Here is a 20,864-nt window from a genome sequence, read left to right as displayed (position 1 = left end):
TTCAAGAAACAAAAGTTGATACTCACCGTTCAAACACCACAGTCACGATTCATCTAGGCTCAGCATAGCATAATAGTTACACATGCAAACTTACACTTCACTGAGTGGTATACTACCATCACTAGGTCATACTCTACACCCTTAGACACACTCACACATTCAATGACCATTATGTGAAGAATGGCTATGATCACAGATCTGTCCCTACAACCAGGCGCAGAATGATTACATTCTCTTCTCCAGTGGTTTCAACATTAATGTAATTATTTTATTTATTATTTTATTTACTTTATTTATATACTGCTTTTCTCAGCCCTCAGGCGACTCAATCATTTTCAATCAGCCTATGGGGGTGTAACAAAATGCTTCCCCGATTCTGCCTGTATTCATTCACACAGACTAGTGTAACAAATTGTCTAAAATATTTTAAAGCAACCAGTTTCAAAAATATTGTTTTAAGCTTTGCCATGTGATCCATGAGCAAAATTCAGAGATGAGAAATGCCTATATTTGATAACTAAAATGTCTTAAACAACACGAGATTTTGAGTACACCAGAACTTAGATGAGTCAGGCTCCTTTATCCTTTGAGGAAGACAAATGTAAACCTCCTCTCACTAAATAAAATCCTATGACAGAGTTGTCTTAAGTCCGAAATCTTTAAGAGTTATCTTGAACCCAAAAGCTTACCTTATTTGTGATGTTTTGGTGACTCGATAAATGTATTGTCGAAATCTGAATGCTAGCAATTGCTACCATAATGCCTCTGAACCATCAGGTTCAAACACTGAGAACTCCATAAATCCCAAACATGGGAAGGAACTTTTTTCCAATTGTTGACTTCATGTGAAGATGGTAGACTTTGTTGAGACAAAACACAGAAGGCACAAAATCAAGTTACGATAGCAAAAGAAAGGAAGGAGAGAGAAATTAAGTGTTGCTTTAAGACAAAGATATATCCTGGATCTAATAAAATTACATCCAGTTTAATAAAGATGAAAATAAATATAAAGCAATCTTGGCATCTGAATTATTGTATCAGTTATATAGTAGGATGAACTACTTATAGTGGAGTTTGTCTTGAAAATGCAAGGTAGACTAGTTGCCTTTTATGCTATTAATATATGTCCATGATATTTTCTACATTGTGTGCTCAAGTAGACAGCTCCATTTAGTAACCTGGCTGCCGATCTTTGAACCAATTGCAGTTTCCAAGCCATTTTCAAAGGCAGCCCCACATAGAGTTCAGTACAACAATCCGGTTTTGATGTAACTAAGTCATGGACCACCATGGCCAAATCCAGCTTTTCAAGGTACTATCACAGAAGGCACAAAAGCTTTAACTGTGTGAAGACCCTCCTGGCTACCACCAACACCTGAGCTTCAAGCATCAGCACTGAGTCCAAGAGGACCCCCTGACTGTAGATCTGTGTTTTCATGGGGAGTGTAACCCTGACAAGCACAGGTAGCCACCATATACCCCTATTGGCCACATGACTGACCTGGAGGACCTCTGTCATATCTGGCTAAAGCTTCAGCCTGTGTCTATTGCATCTTAACCAACAACAAAGAAATATGAACTTATTAAGGAGAAATTTATCACATGTTGGAAGGCAAAAAAAGTTTTATGTTAAAATCTAAATATTCTCCTTGAAGAACCATTCCTTTTGGGAGTTATGAATAAATAACTGGAAAAGAATTTTGGAAAATTCTATGTATGGAGGAGAGACAGCATTGAGTAATACTTGAGAGAGAAATCCACTAGACCAGGGTTTGCTCAACCTAGAAACTCTTTGAGTAACGTTCCTCAGGATTACAGAAGGCAATGGAAAACTTCTTCTTAATAAAAGAAAACCCTACAATAAGATCACCATAAACCAGTGTCAACTTGGAAGTCACATCACAACATAAAGGTATTACTATTAATATATGGTGCAATCCCGTATCTCCATCAGATAAATCTCTAGATAAACCATAGGTAATAATGAACCCTAATGCAATGAAGGGTTTCTCACCCAAGATACCATATAGCCACACTGGAGGAGCTAGAAAATGCATAGAAAGGATGTATTTGGCCTGACGTAAATAAATAAAACCACAGACACCAGTCCCATGGATTATGTAGGTCGTACTGCAATACAAAATCAGCCCTTGAAGCAATTGCTCAGAAAATAAATTCTAAAAGTGTTTCACACTGTACTGTCATAAGAGTGTAGTTCAACAAGTACAAGCTACTTCCAGAAAAAAATAAACTGGTTTCAAGTCTTTTCATTTAATAATGGATTGACCATAAAAACAAATGGATCACCATGACATGTTCAGTTTTTCATAGACAAAATATTACTAGAACCACAATGGGCCAGTTAATCATTTGACATGACACCAAATTGCTGCCATTCATATACTAACAATATTTTTATGCATGAAATAAACTGCTATAAAATAATTGTCTATGATAATTATTGTAGTAACACAAATCTAGATGCACAAATCCATTGTTTCTCGATGCCTTGATAATATTTATTTATTATTTATTTAAAGCATTTATATTCCACTTTTCTCACCCCGAAGGGGACTCAGGGCAAACCAAAACCTGCAAACAGCAAACACTCAATGCTGGGACATAAATAGACTATACACATACATAAACATTAAAATCACTTATCTTGACATTAAAATCCACTGTTTAATATAGATGAATGACCTAAAATTTCCTGTTACTCTTTGAGATGTTATGTCAAAAAGAGCATAAGACATGTAGGGTGGATAACATTTAATTTTCATTTTATCTAAACAGTAAAAGATAAATATAAATTTCAATATACTAAATAAAGGTAAAATTAACCGCATCTTAACTTTTTCACCTGTTTCTAATAGCACTATGGCTTTTGATAGTAGAAATGAAGCTTCATGTCTACTATTGAAACTCATAATTCTGAAACAAATTGAAGAAAGTGGGCTAAGATGCACAAAATATAAAACAAGAAAACTATGATGTTGAATACTTTACCATCACCAGTCTAGAAACAATGAAGTGCAGCGAAAGCAATCAGACTACTTAAAATAAATAATTATTTCCAATAGTGTAAATCTTGACAGAACAAAGGTTCAACAGTTGTGTATTGGTGATACACAGCATACAGAAGAGATGAGGAACATATTTATACCCATGTAGACACTGTGTGCCTATTCTCCTTGAACACAATAAAAAAAAAATGCCACTCCTTTAAATCATTGAATCCAATGAGAATTATGCAATTTTGCATAAAATTCCCTGTAGTTGGTGCCACTGCCGATTCCCACATAGCTAGTGATGCTGAAATATCTGACTTTTAACACACATTTATTTTCATTGCTCCACCTATGGAGAACTGAGCCAATTACTTCCCAGTTACAACTTTGAAAGTGATCAAGAAACACAGAAAGTGGTCAAGAAACACAGAATAAAGGGGGAAACTGTAGTGATAGAGGACACAGTTTGCTGCCCTTCGTGCTCTGCACCCTTCAGTGAGTACCTAGCTCTGCCTAATGGGAAATTTGTCACCATTGTCTTCCAGTATTGGCATATTGTACTGATCTAGATCATGGTACAGCAAGCCAGCAGCAACATTGTACCACTTGCGCAGAACGGTTCAGACTGGCTGTGGCCTGTTTTTCAAATGACTGTCAGTCTTGCTCTAGCAGGATACTTTGTTTGTTTGATACTTTGTTTCTATTTATAATAATTGCTTTTTGATCTGTTCTTTGTTTTTAATCTGTGCTAGTGGTTGCCATAGGCCGCATACTGGAAGAATGGCAGAATTAAGTAAATTAAGTAAATTAAAATCCCTCCCCTGCTAGGAGGCATGAGAGCCAACGTGCTACAGTGGTTTGAGCGCTAGAATACAACTCCAGATACCAAGGTTCAAATCCCCACTTGGTCATGGAAACCCACTGGGTGATTTGCTGGGTAACGCCATATTTATTCAAATCTAATGCTCATCTTTTTTTTTTTTTTTGGCTAAATTACCTTCCCAAAATTAGGGTGTGCATTAAATTTGCATAATATGGTCATCTCAGTGCTGAGTCCAAGCAAAAGCGAAAGCTGCTTCTGGAGCATCTGGAACTCCTATTTGAGGGGGTCACCTAGAATTTAGGAGCCCTTGGTGGCATAATGTGCTAGCAGCACTACTGAACGAAAGGTTGGTGGTTAGAATCTGTGGAGCGGGGGAGCTCCTATCTGTCAGATCCAGCATCTCATGCAGGGACATGAGAGAAGCCCCTGACAGGATTGTAAAACATCTGGGCATCCCCTGGGCAATGTCCTTGCAGATGGTCAATTTTCTCACACCAGAAGTGACTTGTAGTTTCTCAAGTTTGTCCTGACATTTTAAAAAAATCTAATTTAATGGCCACAGCTCAATGCTATGCCATCCTGAAATTTGTAGTTTGGTTGGGCGTACACACACTTTGGCAAAGAAGGCTCAAAGCATAGTCAAACTACAGCCCCCAGGCCTCCACAGCATTGACCCAAGGCAGTTAAAGTGGATTCATTCTGCAGAATAGATGCACCCCAAGTTTTTATTTTCTGTTGCTTTAAGCTTTGGTGTTCTAATACTTTTTGTTTTTAAAGAAGGAATTCTAAGCTGGCAGCAAGTGTAATGGCCATATTACAAATCTGTACATGACATTTGTCAGTAAACATACATATTTTAGTTTCAAGGTTTTGAAAACTGAGGTGTGCATGAGATTCGATGGTGCATAAGACTCGAGTAAATACGGGTATTTCTCTCAGCCTCATAGAAAAACAAACATAAGCCTACTTTGAACAAATCCTGCCAGGAAAAGCCCATGATAGCATAACCGTAAGTTGGAAATAATTTGAAGGCACACGTCAACAAGTTAGTATGTACACCTAGGTTTCAACACATTGCATGTTTTCTTCACCATATACCTTCTGACCATTTTCTTCTCCAAAAGAAATATGATATTAATAGACAAGATTGTAGGAAAAAACACCACTACTAAACAATGGCTTGAAATCCGGTATGACGACAGATTAGTGCAAACTTCCCTGTGCCCTTTTCATACATCTACTCTTGTGACTAGTAGATGTATGAAAAGAGATATCTTGAATAATATCAATCAATCTGATGTTCGGCCAGAAGAACAATCAAAATGATAAACGTGTCAACATTTTTCCAAGGCCTTCAAAAATTGATGAGAATGGAATCCACGGAGACTAGTAATTCTTTGCCTTGGGTCTTATCCTATCAACAAACTCCTGTGGTTTCATGTGTTGTCAAAGGCTTTCATGGCTGGAATCACCAGGTTGCTGTGAGTTTTCTGGGCTCTATGACCATGTCCCAGAGGCATTCTCTCCTGACGTTTTGCCCACATCTATGACAAGCATCCTCAGAAGTGGAGCCCGCAGTGGTGCAATGGGTTAAACCCTTGTGCCAGAAGGACTGCTGACCAAAAGGTTGGTGGTTCAAATCTGTGGAGCAAGGTGAGCTCCCATCTGACAGCTCCAGCTTCTCATGCGGGGACATGAGAGAAGCCTCCCACAATAGTAAAACATCCAGGTGTCCCCTGGGCAATGTCCTTGCAGGTGGCCAATTCTGTCACACCAGAAGTGACTTGCAGTTTCTCAAGTTGCACTGTCACACACACACACAAATCCTCAAAGGTTGAGGGGTCTGTTGGAAACTAGGCAATTGAGGTTTATATATCTATGGAATGTCCAGGGTGGGAGAAAGAGATCTTGAATTGTTAAAGCCTTTCAGGGCTGGAATCACTCATTTGTTGTGAGTTTTTCAGGCTGTATGGCCATGTCCCAGAAGCATTCTCTCCTAACTTTTCACCCACATCTATGGCAGGCATCCTTAGAGGTTGAGGGGTCTGTTGAAAACTAGTCAAGTGAGGTTTATAGATCTGTGGAATGTCCAGGGTGGGAGAAAGAATTCTTGTATTGTTGAAGCCTTTCAGGGCTGGAATCACTGGTTTGTTGTGGGTTTTCCAGGCTGTATGTCCATGTTCCAGAAGCATTCTCTCCTGACTTTTCACCCACATATATGGCCGGGATCCTCAGAGGTTGAGGGGTCTGTTGGAAACTAGGCAAGTGAGGTTTATAGATCTGTGTAAGAAAGAACTCTTGTCTGCAAGCGTGAATGTTGCAGTTGAGGTCCTCACAACTTCTGAGGATGCCTGCTATAGATGTGGGTGAAACGTCAGGAGATAATGCTTCTGGGACATCGCCATATTGCCTGGAAAACTCTCAGCAACTCTCACAGTTTTGTTTTTGAATCCAAATATCGTTTCCCTCTCCATCTCTGCTCTAAAGCGCCCTCTTAACTTGAAGAAAGGGCTCCCCCTGAAGTCTCTGAGACTCTTTGGCTTTGCAATGTACATAAAGCGTCAGGAGACAGTGGTGAGGAGGCGCTTAGCCTCGGGAGACCTGAGGCAATGCAAGGCCAAACAGGCTGCGAGGGACCTGAAAGTGAAGGTGGCTTTTTTTTCCCAGTCTGGAACCTTTAAGGACAAGGCGGGTCGAGTTAGCGAGATCTAGGGAGGATCAAGCATCCCGCTCAATTCGAGACTCAGCAAGAAGCTCGGGAAGTTGGGAGGAGCAGCCAGGCAGGGGGAGAGAGGCTTCTCCACTTCAGCATTACCCACAGAGCATCAGGAAGAAAAAAAACCGAGATGTACTCAACCGCGGGTGCAAACTGAGGAAAAATGCGGGCACCCAGAGGCGTCTCAATAGCCGAGGGGTCTCCACAACCGACAAATCATCAACTGCACTTTCGTGGACTCCGCTGCGAGAGCTGCAAGCAAGTCCTCCCTAGTCTTGGCAAATGCTTCCATCTCCCCTTCACTGGGAAGAAGAGAAATTAGGGAGGATCATCATCACCCCGATCGCCTCCACACCCCGCCCGACCAGGAGGCAAGCCGAAGCTTCAGGAGTGGGTTGCTGTGAGTTTTCCGGGCTGTATGGGTATGTTCCAGAAGCATTCTCTCCTGACGTTTCGCCTGCATCAGTGGCAGGCAGGTTGTGAGGTCTGTTGGAAACTAGGAAAATGGGCTTCAGGAGTTCTCCATAACACGGAAGTCAAGTGCAAAAGGAAACCTTTCCTCCGAAAAAGGGGAAATCCTCGTCCATCTTTTTTGTCACGACTTGGAAAAAAGTAACTTCGGGGGGAGGGTTACAAGTGCCACAATGTCCCAACCAGGGTGACTCTGGGAGCCGTGGCTTTTTCCCCATGAGGAAGCAAACGCTGTCTACACTGACGACTTAAGTCAGATTCAAGCCTATATTGAAGATTGAGAGGATAGTTTCTCTCTGCAGATGGAAAGCAAGGAAAGTCTGAAGATTGGGAACCCCAATAAGGGGTTTTCTTCCGCAAGCTTTTTTTTTTGGTGGGGGGGGGGGAAGGGAGAGTCTGTTGTCTGCCCTCCGCAATTTGAAGCAAAATAGGGTTGCTGTGTGTTTTCCTGGCTGTGTGTCCATGTCCCAGAAGAATTCTCTCCTGACATTTCGCCCACATCTATGGCAGGCATCCTCAGAGGTTGGGAGGTCTGTTGGAAACTAGGCAAATGAGGTTTCTATGTCTGTGGAATGTCCAGGGTGGGAGAAAAAACTCTTGTCTGCTTCAGGCAGGTGTAAATGTTCCAATTGGACACCTTGATTAGCATTTAATGGCCTTGAAGCTTCAAAGCATGGCTGGTTGCTGCTTGAGGGAATCCTTTGTTGGGAAACGGACTGTTTCTTGTCTGGAATTTCCTGGTTTTTTGAATGTTGCTCTTTCTTTACTGTCCTGATTTTAGGGTTTTGTTTTTTTTTAAAAAAAAAAAATACTGGTAGCCAGATTTTGTTCATTTTCATGGTTTCCTCCTTTCTGTTGAAATTGTCCACATGCGGGTGGATTTCAGTGGCTTCTCTGTGTAGTCTGGCAGGGTAGTTGTTAGGGTAGTCCAACATTTCTGTGTTCTCAAATAATATGTTGTGTCCAGGTTGGTTCATCAGGTGCTCTGCTATGGCTGACTTCTCTGGTTGATTTAGTCTGCAGTGCCTTTCATGTTCAACAGAAAGGAGGAAACCATGAAAATGAACAAAATCTGGCTACCATTTAAAAAAAACCCTCTACAATCAGGACAATAAAGAAAGAACAAGACTCAAAAACAGAGAAATATAAGACAAGAAACAATCAGGGCCAGCTAATCACCTTCCAACAAAGGATTCCCCAGGCAGAAAGCAGCCAAACCTTGAAGCTGCAAGGCTATTCAAGGTGATGATTGTAGCATTTACACTTGCCTCAAGCACCCAAGAGTTCTTTCTCCCACCCTGGACATTCCACAGATATATAAACCCCACGTGCCTTGTTTCCAACAAACTTCCCAACTTCTGAGGGTGCCTGCCATAGATGTGGGTGAAATGTCAGGAGAGAATGCTTCTGGAACATGGCCAGGCAGGCCAGAAAACTCACAGCAATGCAGTGATTCCAGCCATGAAAGCCTTGGACAACATATTGTGGGATGATGAAGATCCCAAAGGGCTCTATCTCGCTTAACCTCTAGGCAAGAGACATACAAGTCATGTTGTGTGTCTTGTATGACTTGCACAGAGGCTCCTTCTTTGGAGGCTTTTAAACAGAGGCTGGATGGTCATCTGTTGGGGGTGATTTGAATGCGATTTTCCTGCTTCTTGGCGAGGGTGGACTGGATGGCCCAAGGGGTCTTTTCCAACTCAATTATTGTTGTTGGCTGCTTGGATCGTCTACTCCTTCAGCAGTGGTTCTCCCCAGGTGTTTTGGCCTACAACTCCCAGAAATCCCAGCCAGTTTACAAGCTGATTTCTGGGAGCTGAGGGCCAAAACATCTGGGGACCTACAGGTTGAGAACCACTGTCCTACAGTGTCACTTAGCTCATACATTTATGTCTGAACTTTTCCTTCTTAGATCTGTGCGAACTCGAAATGGATCAGATCCCAAAGACTTCATCACACTAGAGAAAAAAATCCACTTGAAATCCGGTTTTTGCCTCCTGCAGAATTCTGAGATTTGTAGTTTAGTGATGCTGTTAAGGGCCCCTCCCTGGAGCCTCCTGGTGAGGGAAAGGATATCTCAAGGGGCAAGAAGGGTGGAAACATGAAGGGGGGGGGGGGAGGCACTCCTGGACTGTTGCGAAGGTGAGAGAGAGTCCCGACTACAAAGTGCTGCCAAACGTGCTGGCCACCCTTATTGTCCTCTCTGATCATGTTTTCTCAGGATAGACTAAGAACTTGCTTTCCACCACTCTAGTCAGAGAAGCAAGTGGTTCCTTTCTGAAAGAGAGTGAGGCGCTCCTGAACTTTTAGAAAGGCGAGAGAGTCCTGACTACAAATTGGTGCCAATCATGCTGGCCACCCTTATTGTCCTCTCTGATCATGTTTTCTCGGGATATACTTTATTTTTTCCGTGTCAGGAGCAACTTGAGAAGCTGCAAGTCGCTTCTGGTATGAGAGAATTGGCTGTCTGCAAGGACGTTACCCAGGGGACACCCGAAAGTTTTTTTTAATGTTTTACCATTCTTATGGGAGACTTCTCTCATGTCCCCACATGGGGAGCTGGAGCTGACAGAGGGAGCTCATCCGCGCTCTCCCCGGATTCGAACCTCCAACCTGTCAGTCTTCAGTCCTTCCGGCACTACCGGGGGCCCCGGTTCAGGATAGATTAAAAACTTGCCTATCATCACTCAACACAGAGAAGGAAATGGTTCCTTTATGGATATTGGGGTGGGGTGGGGGGGCGCGGCCTTGGCCTTACCTGAGTGCCTGGGCGAGGAGGAGAAGAGGCGCGGCGCCTGTCCGGGGAGCCTCTCCCTGGAGTTGGAGGAGGACGAGGAGGAGGAGGAGAAGGCGGCCAGCCTGGCCTCGGGCTCCGGGGCGTGAAGGGCTCCTGCCGGGGAGGTGTACCGCCGGGCGATGACCCGCTCGGCCCCGAGGGGAGGCGAGGGCGCCTGCGGGAGGCCGCTGTCCCTCTCGGCTAAGGCTTTGAGCAGCAGCTCCAGCAGCGTCTTCCTGTCCACCGACGGCAGCGAGGCGCTGGGCGGGTCGCGGTTCCTTCCCTTGCCGGCTCCGCGCCCTCGCCCTCCTCCAGCAGGGCCCGCTTCCGTCCGCCCCGAGGCCAGGAGCAAGAGGAGCAGGAGGGCAGGCAGCGCGCGGGGCCGGCGCCGTCGGTTCCGGAGCGGGCCTGCCTTGTCCGCGGGCATCTCTCGGCCTCCTGCGGGGAGAGAGAGGGGCGAGAGGACCGCCCGGGGGTTAGCTCCTCCGGCTGCGCGCCCGCCGCTCCTGCCTCCTCATGTTGGGACCAGACGGGAACCAGGCCAAGCTAGGGAAGGAGGCCCCCACCAGGTTGCGCCCCCTCTCGCCCTCCCGTCCTTCTCCGAGACCCTGGGTCCGAATGAGAGGCAGGACGGAGCCACAGAGAGAGACGGAGAGATTGAGAGACGGAAGGGGCAGAAAGAGGAGGCGCCTCCCCGCCCACCGGGCTGAGCTTCTCTTCCTCCTCTCTCAGACCCCAGATCCCTTTCGGGCACATTAATAGACACGGATTAGGAGGAGGGTATTAAGCACTGCAGGGCCAGGAGGCGTATTCCAATCCAGAGGGACTTTGCAGGGAGATTTGCCCGGCTTTTCCCCTCCTCCCCTTCTCCTCCTCCTTCTTCTTCCCAAGCGCTCCTCTGGAGGGTATTGTCGAAGGCTTTCGTGGCCGGAATCACTGGGTTGTTGTAGGTTTTTCGGGCTGTGTGGCCATGTTTGAGAAGACAGGAAAGCTTAGAGAAGACAATGATGCTGGGGGAAATGGAAGGAAAAAGGAAGAGGGGCCGACCAAGGGCAAGAAGTGATTGGCTTAACCTAGAAGGAGCTGGGATTGGTGACGGTAGACAGGGACCTCTAGCCTGGGCTGGTCCATAAGGTCACGAAGAGTCGGAAGCGACTGAACGAGTAAACAACAAATGGCCATGTTCTAGAAGCATTCTCTCCTGACGTTTCGCCTGCATCTGCGGCAAGCATCACAACCTCACAACCTCTGAAGTTGCTTGCCACAGATGCAGGCGAAACGTCAGGAGAGAATGCTTCAAGAACATGGCCATACAGCCCGAAAAACCTACAACAACCCAATCTGTGAAGGTCCAGAGTGAGAGAAAGAAGTCTTGTCTGTTGGAAGTAGGTGTGAATGTTTCCCCTCACAACCTCTGAGGATGCTTGCCATAGATGTAGGGGAAACGTCAGGAGAGAATGCTTCTAGGACATGGCCATGCAGCCCGAAAAACCTACAACAACCCAATCTGTGATTTGCCCCATGAAGAATTCTAGGTTTATATACAGTATATCTGTGGAAGGTCCAGAGTGAGAGAAAGAAGCCTTGTTTGTTGGAAGTAGGTGTGAATGTTTCCCCTCACAACCTCTGAGGATGCTTGCCATAGATGTAGGCGAAACGTCATGAGAGAATGCTTCTAGAACATGGCCATACAACAACCCAGCTCCTCCTGAGCCTTGAAGGAGAAGAAGTTTGTCACTTGGAGATTATGGCACAAGCCAGAGAAAGGGAGAGCGGGGACCTCTGCCTGGATAAATGTGGGGAAGTTTATCCAGAGGGACATCTAAGTCCCCTTCCACACAGCGGAATGAAATCCCACACTATCTGCTTGGAACTGGAATATATGGCAGAGTGGACTCAGATAACCCAGTTCAAAGCAGATATTGGACCTCATCCCACTAGAGAATGAATTTATTTTAAATCCAGTTGCTGCCTCCTGCAGAATTCTGGGATTTGTAGTTTAAGGAGGTGCCTTTAACAGCCTAAACTACAAATCCCAGAATTCTGCAGGAGGCAGCAAATGGATTTAAAGTGGATTCATTCTCTAGTAGAGTGTGAGATTGTCTGCCTTGATATTCTGGGTTATACGCCTGTGTGGAAGGGCCCTGAACCTCAGGCTCCTCTGCTCTGTTCTCTTCTTCGGGCTTTCAAGAGACTTTTCTATCTATTCCGGAATAAACCGCTCAACTCCAGCCGAGAGGAAGCGGCGTTGGCCTCACGTGCCATTGGAAGCGCCTCAAGGCGTCCCGTCTCCTCTTTTAAGTCACTTTTTTCTCCGACGGAGACAAACACAACCGCTTCTCCTCCCCTTCAGAATTAGTCTCAGGAACCGACGTGACTCAAAAGCACGCACACTCAGTCTGAGAAAGTTTGACAGCTGGGAATGACTTCTTTTTTCTGGGTCGCTGTGAGTTTTTCCAGGCTGTGTGGCTATGTTTCAAAAGCATTGCCTCCTGACGTTTCGCCTGCACCTATGGCAGGCATCCTCAGAGGTGGTGAGGTCTGTTGGAAACAAGGCAAGGGGGGTTTATATACCTGTGATTCTCTCCTGACGTTTCTTATGGCAGGCATCTTCAGAGGTTGACTGTCTATTGGAAACTCGACAAAGGAGGTTCATATATCTGTGGAAGGTCCAGAGTGGGAGAAAGAACTCTTGTCTGTTGGAGACAGGTGTGAATGTTGAAATTAATCACCTTGATTTGCATTGAAAAGCCTTGCAGCTTCAAGGCCTGGTTGATTCCTGCCTGGGCAGGAAAGGCTTTTCAATGCAAATCAAGGTGATCAATTGCAACATTATTATTAATAATAATAATAACAATAAACTTTATTTATACCCCGCCACCATCTCCCCACTTGATCCCAACAGCATGGTTGTGGGGTGTTGTGAGGTCTGTGGAAAACTAGGCAAGTGGAGTTTATATATCTGTGGAAAGTCCAGGGTGGGAGAAAGGACTCTTCTCTGTTTGAGGCAAGTGTTAATGTAGCAGTTGGCCACCTGGATTAGCATTAATAGCCTTGCAGATTCAAGGACTGGCTGCTTACTGCCTGGGAGAATTCAAGCAGCCAGCTCTTGAATCTGCAAGGCCATTCACACTTGCCTCCACCCTGGACTACACAATGCCTGAGGATGCTGTTGGAGCCAAGTGTGAATGTTGCAATTGATCCCCTTGATTTGCATTGAATAGCCTTGGCAATAAAGGATTCCCCCGAGCAGAAATCAGCCAGTCCTTAAAGCTGCAAGGCTTTTCAATGCATATCAAGGTGATTACGTTCAACATTCTTACCTGGCCTCCAACAGACAAGAATTCTTTCTCCCACCTTGGACCTTCCACATATATATAAACCTCCCTTGTCGAGTTTCCAATAGACCTCCCAACTTCTGAGGATGCCTGCCATAGATGCAGGCGAAATGTCAGGACAGAATGCTTCTGGAATACGGCCATACAGTCCGGAAAACACAACAACCCGGTGATTCCGGCCGTGAAAGCCTTCGACAACACATTGAGACAAGATTTTTTTCTCCCACCCTGGACCTTCCACAGATATATCAACCTCCCTTATCTGGTTTCCAATAGACCTCCCAATCTCTGAGGATGCCTGCCATAGATGTGGGTGAAACGTCAGGAGAGAATGCTTCTGGAACATGGCCATGCAGCCCGGAAAACTCACAGCAACCCAGTGATTCCGGCCATGAAAGCCTTCGAAAACACTTTTTCTTTTCATTCTAGGGGTGAACAGCGTCCATGAGGGGAATTCTTCCTTTTCTTTCTCCCCCACCTTCTTTTTCAATGGCTCTTTTCCTTTGAGTTTGGAATTGCATGGGTTTTGGGTGTGTTTTTGTTTGAAAAACCAATCTCCGGGGGCGAAAGGCTCCCGAGCTCGGGCCCTTAATACCCCTGAGTAAGCTCGTCCAAATATAGAGAACAATTAGGATTAAGAAGGGGGAGAAAATGAATTCAGTTGTTCCCAAACCCGCCTTGGATTTGTTCTCTCTCTCTCCCGAGGCCCTTTCTCCCCAAGAGGGTGGGTTTCTTTTCTGACTGAGCCCAACCTCCCTGCGGTGCCTTTCAGAGCCACGAAATGCCCCCCACGCTCCTACCCACGCAGATGCAGAACACGAACTGAGATTAACATCCAGGTTAATCCCCCAAACTAAGGAGCCCCCGTTGGGGCAATGGGTTAAACCCTTGTGCCGGCAGGAGGTTCGAATCCGGGGAGATCAAGGGAGCGGGGTGAGCTCCCGCCTGTCAGCTCCAGCTTCTCATGCCGGGACATGAGAGAAGCCTCCCACAGGATGGTAAAACATCTGAGTAACGTCCTTGCAGACGGCCAATTCTCTCACATCAGAAGCGACTTGCAGTTTCTCAAGTCGCTCCTGACACACACAACAAATCTCCCAAACTGGCCTATTCTTACTACCTCATCACACTAGAGAATGAATCCACTTTAAATCCAGTCTCTGTCTCCTGCAGAATTCTGGGGTTTGTAGTTTAGTGATGCTGTTAAAGGCTTCTCTCTATACTACAACCCCCAGAATTCTGCAGAAGGCAGAAACCGGATTTTAAGTGGATTCTCTCTCTAGTGTGATGAGCCGTGACACCAACTATCAATTCTCCAGACAGACGGCTCACCCCCAGTCCCTCCAAAGCAGAACATTTGGGGGCCAGGCACCAATAACATAAGGGAGAGGGGCTTAAAGCAAAGGGAAATGCATAGGTAAGCAGCCCTGTCCCTGTCGAGAGAAGATGGCCTTACCGTGCTGGGAGGGGAAAGTGGCCTCTCCCTGCAGACTGGCTTCTGGCGCCTTCTTCAATGGAGGTTTTGTCAGCAATCGGGCCAAAGTGGGTTCTGAAGCCGTCCTTGGACGAGAAAGCCATCCAACACCGGCCTTATATAGTCCGCTCCCCGCCTGTCCATTGGAGTGCTATCGACTTTAGGTGGGTGGCAGGCAGCGGAGCCCTCTCTTAATCATTCTTCTTCAGCTCAACGAGGGTCTTTTTATTCCCTTCTTCTTCTTCCTCCTTCTCCTTCTGACAAAACTTCCTCCTCCCCACTTCTTCCCCCGAGGGCACCCATTCAGAGCCATCAATTGAGAGGACTCTCCGCTACTTGTGAAATTAGACTGTCACACAGATTAGGGGATCTTCCAGGCTCATATATCTGCAGCGTGGAGGATTTTTCTCCCCTTCCCTTGCTTAGTTTACTTAGGATTCCCCAATATCTTCCAGGGTATTTTTTTTTGCTTGTTTTTATTATATTGGGTACCTGGGACTGTAGGGACACAAAGCAAGGAAATGAATATTTCTTTCTTCTAGAACTTTTATTCCCATGTCAGGAGCAACTTGAGAAACTGCAAGTTCTTTCTGGTGTGAAAGAATTGGCTGTCTGGAAAGACTTTGCCCAGGGAATTCCCAGATCTTTTGATGTTTTACCATCCTTGTGGGAGGCTTCTCTCATGTACCTGCATGAGGAGCTGGAGCTGACAGAGGGAGCTCATCCACGCTCTCCTGGATTCGAGCCTCGAAAATTGACAGTCTGCAAGGATGTTGCCCAGGGGACGTCCAGATGTTTTGATGTTTCATCATCCTTGTGGGAGGCTTCTCTAATGTACCTGCATGAGCTGGAGCTGACAGAGGGAGCTCATCCACGCTCTCCTGGATTTGAGCCCCCAAAATTGGTCATCTGCAAGGATGCTGCCCAGGGGATGTTGTCCAGGGGATGTCCAGATGTTTTGATGTTTCACCATCCTTGTGGGAGGCTTCTCTCATGTACCTGCACGAGGAGCTGGAGCTGACAGAGGGAGCTCATCCATGCTCTCCCCGATTTGAGTCCCCAAAATTGGTCATCTGCAAGGATGTTGCTCAAGGGACACCCGGATGCTTTGATGTTTTGTCATCCTTGTGGAAGGCTTCTCTCATGTCCCCACATAGGGAGCTGGAGCTGACAGAGGGCGCTTATCCATGCTTTCCCAGATTCAAGCCTCAAAAATTGAACATCAGCAAAGATGCTGCCCAGGGGACTTCCAGATGTTTTGATGTCTTACCATCCTTGTGGGAGGCTTCTCTCATGTCCACGCATGGGGAGCTGGAGCTGACAGAGGGAGCTTATCCATGCTCTTCCAGATTAGAACCTCCAACCTGTGGGTCTTCAGTCCTGCTGGCGCAAGAGTTTGACCAATTGTGCCACCAGGGGCTCCATTCTTCTAGAATTAAAAGGAGGAGAAAATGTCACAAGGCAATCCATTTTGGGAAGGAAGTGGGGGAGTTAAGGTGGCCTGAAGCCAAAAAACTACAGCATGTGAAAAAAAAATGTTGATTGCGCCTAACTAGTTCCATTAGATGGGTGAATGACACTGTAATATATCCTGCCACCAAGCCTTTATCCTAACAATACTGCTTTTGTACTTGATCCCTATAAAGATACATAATATGGACAAAAGCTGTTAGAAACAATGTTGGAGGGGTTGCCAAGAAATGGGAACGTATATTCACATGTGGTGGCAATGTAAATGTGTACAGAGGTTCTGGGGAAAAGTTACAATAGAGGTAGAAAGCATTATGAAGAAAACAATTAATAGAAATATGGCAACTACATTGTTATCTTTATGTTACAGATGATTGGAAAGAAAACGAAAATAATTTGGTAATGTTATTAATGTCAGCAAGGCTATTACAGTAAAGTCTCGCTTATCCAACCTTCACTCATCCAACATTCTGTATTATCCAATGTAGTCTGCCTCCCACCTGGATCCACAGCTGTTTCAATACATTGTGATGTTTTGGTGCTAAATTTGTAAATACAGTAATTACTACATAACATTACCGTGTATTGAACTGCTTTGTTTGTCGACTTGTTATAAAACATGATGTTTTGGTGTTTAATTTGTAAAATCATAACATAATTTGAGGTTTAATAGGCTTGAAGAAACATTGAGAAAAGAAGATGGGAAGCAACCATCACCAGAAGTAATGAAGGACTCTGGAGATGTGGAGAACAACAGGGGAAATGAGAAGAAATAAATATATTAATTATAGAGATTGTATTTTGTAATAAATGGGAATGGAAATGTAAGAAAATTATTAATAAAAATAAGAATGCTGGTTTTCCTAGTTTATTATAAATTGGACACATAATGATCCAGGTTCAGCAGAGAATCAAGAGTATTTTCAACTCACTATTAATCAATACTTTAAATATCCTTTGAAATGTCTGCCCCCGGTGGCGCAGTGGGTTAAAATGCTGAGCTGCTGAGCTTGTTGACCAAAAGGTCGCAGGTTCGATTCCGGGGAGTGGCTTGAGCTTCCGCTGTCAGCCCTAGCTTCTGCCAACCTAGCAGTTCAAAAACATGCAAATGTGAGTCGATCAATAGGTACCACTCCGGCGGGAAGGAAACAGCGTTCCATGAAGTCATGCCGGCCACATGACCTTGGAGGTGTCTATGGACACCGCCGTCTCTTCGGCTTAGAAATGAGCACCACACCCCAGAGTCAGACATGACTGGACTTAATGTCAGAGGATTTCTGAGTATATCTAAAAGGAAAGTCCAGGCTAGGTCAAGACACTGGTTTCTGACCTGAAGGGCAAGATTATTAGAATCATGCAACCTAAATAATGCTATATAGGAACTCCTCATATTATGAACAAGATGGGTTCTATAGCATAGGGAAAAGTTAATTCACATCCCTGTGATGTTTGCTTTGTGGTCTGTGCCCCTGTTCAGAAGATTTCCCCTCACTTTCTGTCTCTTTGAGAATTGGATTTTGGGGGGAAAAATGGTTTGTTGTAGAAATTTGATAGCACAAATTGGTTCTAAAGCTTCAGTGGAGACACCTTTCTCTCATAATAACATTTCTGGGGTGAAGCCTAAACCTAAACCTAAACCTAACCCTTCCTAGGGGTGCATTTCTCTCTCACATAGACTTCCTGTTGTCTCGGCCCCATTCTTAGCTATGAGCAATCTGTAAGGTCGATGTTCATAACTTGGGGACTTTCTGTATTGGGATTTCATATAAAAGACAATAACTGGCTGAAATTTGGGGGATATATGTAAACCTGGATCAGCAGAAAGAGTCTTATAGCAATTATTATTATTATTATTGCTATAAGACTCTGCTCATGATCATGTTAAAAAACTTCACAATCGTTTTAAAACACCAAGTATGGATCATAGATGTTGGAATCACAGGCAACACCAGGATTGAAGAAAAACAACTAGAAAAGCTGACACAATGTGAGGATTTAAAGATCACATTGCAAAGACTCTGGCACAAGCCAGTCAAGATGGTCCCAGTGGTGATTGGCACACTGGGTGCAGTGCCTTAAGACCTTGGCCTGCACTTAAACACAATTGGACTGACAAAATTATCATCTGTCAGCTGCAAAAGGCCACCCTACTGGGATCTGCACACATTATTCACGAATACACAAAGGCGGCCCTAGGTAATTTTCAATGGTAAGCAAACAGTATTTTGGTGCCCCCCCCCCCCCCAACCAATCACTGATATATATTTTCTGTATGTCGTGGGAGTTCTGTGTGCCATATTTGGTTCAATTCCATCATTGGTGGAGTTCAGAATGCTCTTTGATTGTAGGTGAAATATACATCCCAGTAACTACAATTTGCATATGTCAAGGTCTATTTTCCCCCAAGAGTGCCTCAAGAGCGCCCCTGGGCAAAATCAACTATACTGCAAATGATTACTTTGCGTAATGGGTTGAGCTGCCCCTGCCGATACATCACACAGTCCTAGGCAGTTGGGAAGTGTCTGACATGTGATCCAATACAACAGTCACCAGAGTGACCTTGTTTGCTGTGTACTAATCTTGTTGTGTTTCAAATAATAACTAAAACAATAACAACAACAATGACAGCTTTATTTTTTATCCCACCACCATCTCCCCAAAGGGACTTGGGGTGGCTTATATGGGGACCAAGCCCAGTCAAATAGTTAAAATATAACACAATAAAAATACATCACACAACAACCAGTAGCTGAGCATAGTGGACATTTCAGAACTAAGGGGCAAGGCAAGGGCTTGTGCAATACAACTGCAAGGACAGGACTGATAGAAAAGTTCAATTATCTCGTGTAGCAATTGGTGTGTCCGGGGAAACTTCAATATTATTGCCAGAAAGCTAAGAGCACACTTAAGACAAAAAGAAAAACAATCAACAGCAGTATAGCCATAATAAATAGCAGCACTTAAAATTACAAGTCAGTACTGCATAGATACTAATGAAATGGAAAGCTATTAGCACGTGTGCTCTGCTCAGTACAACAGCAGATGTAGAATGGCATTTGCAAAGAGTTAAGCAATATTGTGGTGCTAGAAGAACACTGTGACACAAAGAACACTGTCTCTGGAAAAATGTGCAGGATGCAGCTGAAGGGACTACTAAATTTCGTGGCTCCCACAAAACTATGGAGTATCGCATATATCACTTTACAATTGTAATAAATGGAATACAATAACAAGAAATGGAATACAATGTAACATGGTACATTTCAGAGGAATGGTAGTATGTGGGGAAGACATTTAAACAAGCAATGCTTCCTTTTCTCTGTCTGTTTTCTTTTAGGTTTTTGTGCTTTTCCCCCCCAAGAATTTTTCAAAGAACTTCAGAAGTTTTATGCCATTTAATTGCCACCATGCTTAATTTTTTTAGAAACAGACAGTAATGCAAAGCAAATGAGCAATGCAAGGAAATTACTTTTTAACAAGCAGAGGCTAACTAATTACTTTTCAAACACTACAATGTGTGATGGGAATGAATTGCTTTTTTAAAAAATAACTTCCCAGCTAGACATTGGCAAACTCTTGTTGTAGTCACAATGGTCTCGTCTCAGATATTTGACAGAATACCTGAGAAATTCAACAATATTTATAGTTTGAGATTTTTTTAAAAACAGGGAAATTTAGAGAAACAATGAAAATCTGTTAATAAAGCATCAGAAAAACTCAAAATTCTTCTGAAGGATGAAGTACTGGAAGATGGAAATTTTATGTGTTACAAATCAATGAATCAACAATAGTTGATAACACAAATAACTTCATTCCACATCAGGTCAAGTGAGATCTTAGTGTCAGCACATATCAGAAGGAAAATGTTGTTTATAGTGAGTGCAATAGAGAGAATGGTTGGAAAAATCAATAAATAAAGTTAGTTCAATTAAGAATGTTTTGAATATGTTTAAGTTCTCTTGTAGTTGGAGTTAATTGTACACGTGTGGAATATTTTAAAACTATTTACTGCATTTCTGATTTGTCATTTTAAGCACATCTTTTGTAATCTTGCAAGAAAAGTAGGTTATCATTGTTTAGATAAATAAATGTATTTATTATTTATTTACTACATTTATATACTGCTTTTTCCCCCCTAAGGGAACTCAAAACAATTTCCAACATTGTAAAGACAAAATGCAATGCCGTACATACATGTGAAAACCGAAAGATAAGAGCAAGACAATAACATATAACTATACATTGACCTAACCAAATTAAAACATAAACATAAAAGAACATTTAGACATAAAGCATAAAACCCACTGATAAACAACATGATTTTAAAAGAGTTATTAAAATCACGCCATCCAGAATCAAGTCTGTTGTTATTCAATTGGTCCATTCACTATTCTTTATTATCTTATTGCACTACGAGCTTTCTTGTCTGAAAGCTTGGTCACATAACCACGTTTTTACATGTTGTGGAGAATGACAAGACTATATGAAGTATGGAAACAGTCCAAAAACCACACAACACCCTATATAAAGTATGGTTGGAAAACTTCTATTTTGAGATGACTGTGATAATTGTGGTTTCTCAATGAAACTACACATCAAGTTGTAAAGGTAAAGGTTTCCCCTGACATTAACTCCAGTCATGTCTTACTCTGGAGGGTGGTGCTCATCTCCATTTCTAAGCTGAAGAGCTGGTGTTTTCTGTAGACACCTACAAGTTCACGTGGCCAGCATGACCACATGGAGCACCATTACCTTCCCACAGAAGTGGTACCTATTGATCTACTC

The 20,864-nt window shown here is 43.9% G+C and overlaps 1 protein-coding gene across 2 annotated transcripts in view; it reads right to left on the bottom strand.

Moving 5' to 3' along the window:
- ALKAL1 (ALK and LTK ligand 1) overlaps positions 1–14,933 on the bottom strand; it is a 57,253-nt gene extending 42,320 nt beyond the window's left edge. The window contains exons 1-2 of one of the 2 annotated variants that reach the window (XM_067467426.1): positions 14,592–14,933; positions 9,780–10,235 (exon numbers count right to left, since the gene is read on the bottom strand). In XM_067467426.1, coding sequence (XP_067323527.1) covers positions 9,780–10,224 — 445 coding nt within the window. In that variant the 5' untranslated portion in view covers positions 10,225–10,235; positions 14,592–14,933. Of the gene's footprint in view, positions 1–9,779; positions 10,554–14,591 lie in introns of those variants that run through there. The other variant, XM_060775298.2, reaches the window with a different exon arrangement.
- Positions 14,934–20,864: the final 5,931 nt, after the last annotated feature.

This window comes from Anolis sagrei, chromosome 4, assembly GCF_037176765.1.
Source record: "Anolis sagrei isolate rAnoSag1 chromosome 4, rAnoSag1.mat, whole genome shotgun sequence".
Taxonomy (NCBI): Eukaryota; Metazoa; Chordata; class Lepidosauria; order Squamata; family Dactyloidae; genus Anolis; species Anolis sagrei.
Note: the sequence above shows the minus strand (reverse complement) of the source record. Positions and strands in the feature narration are given on the sequence as shown.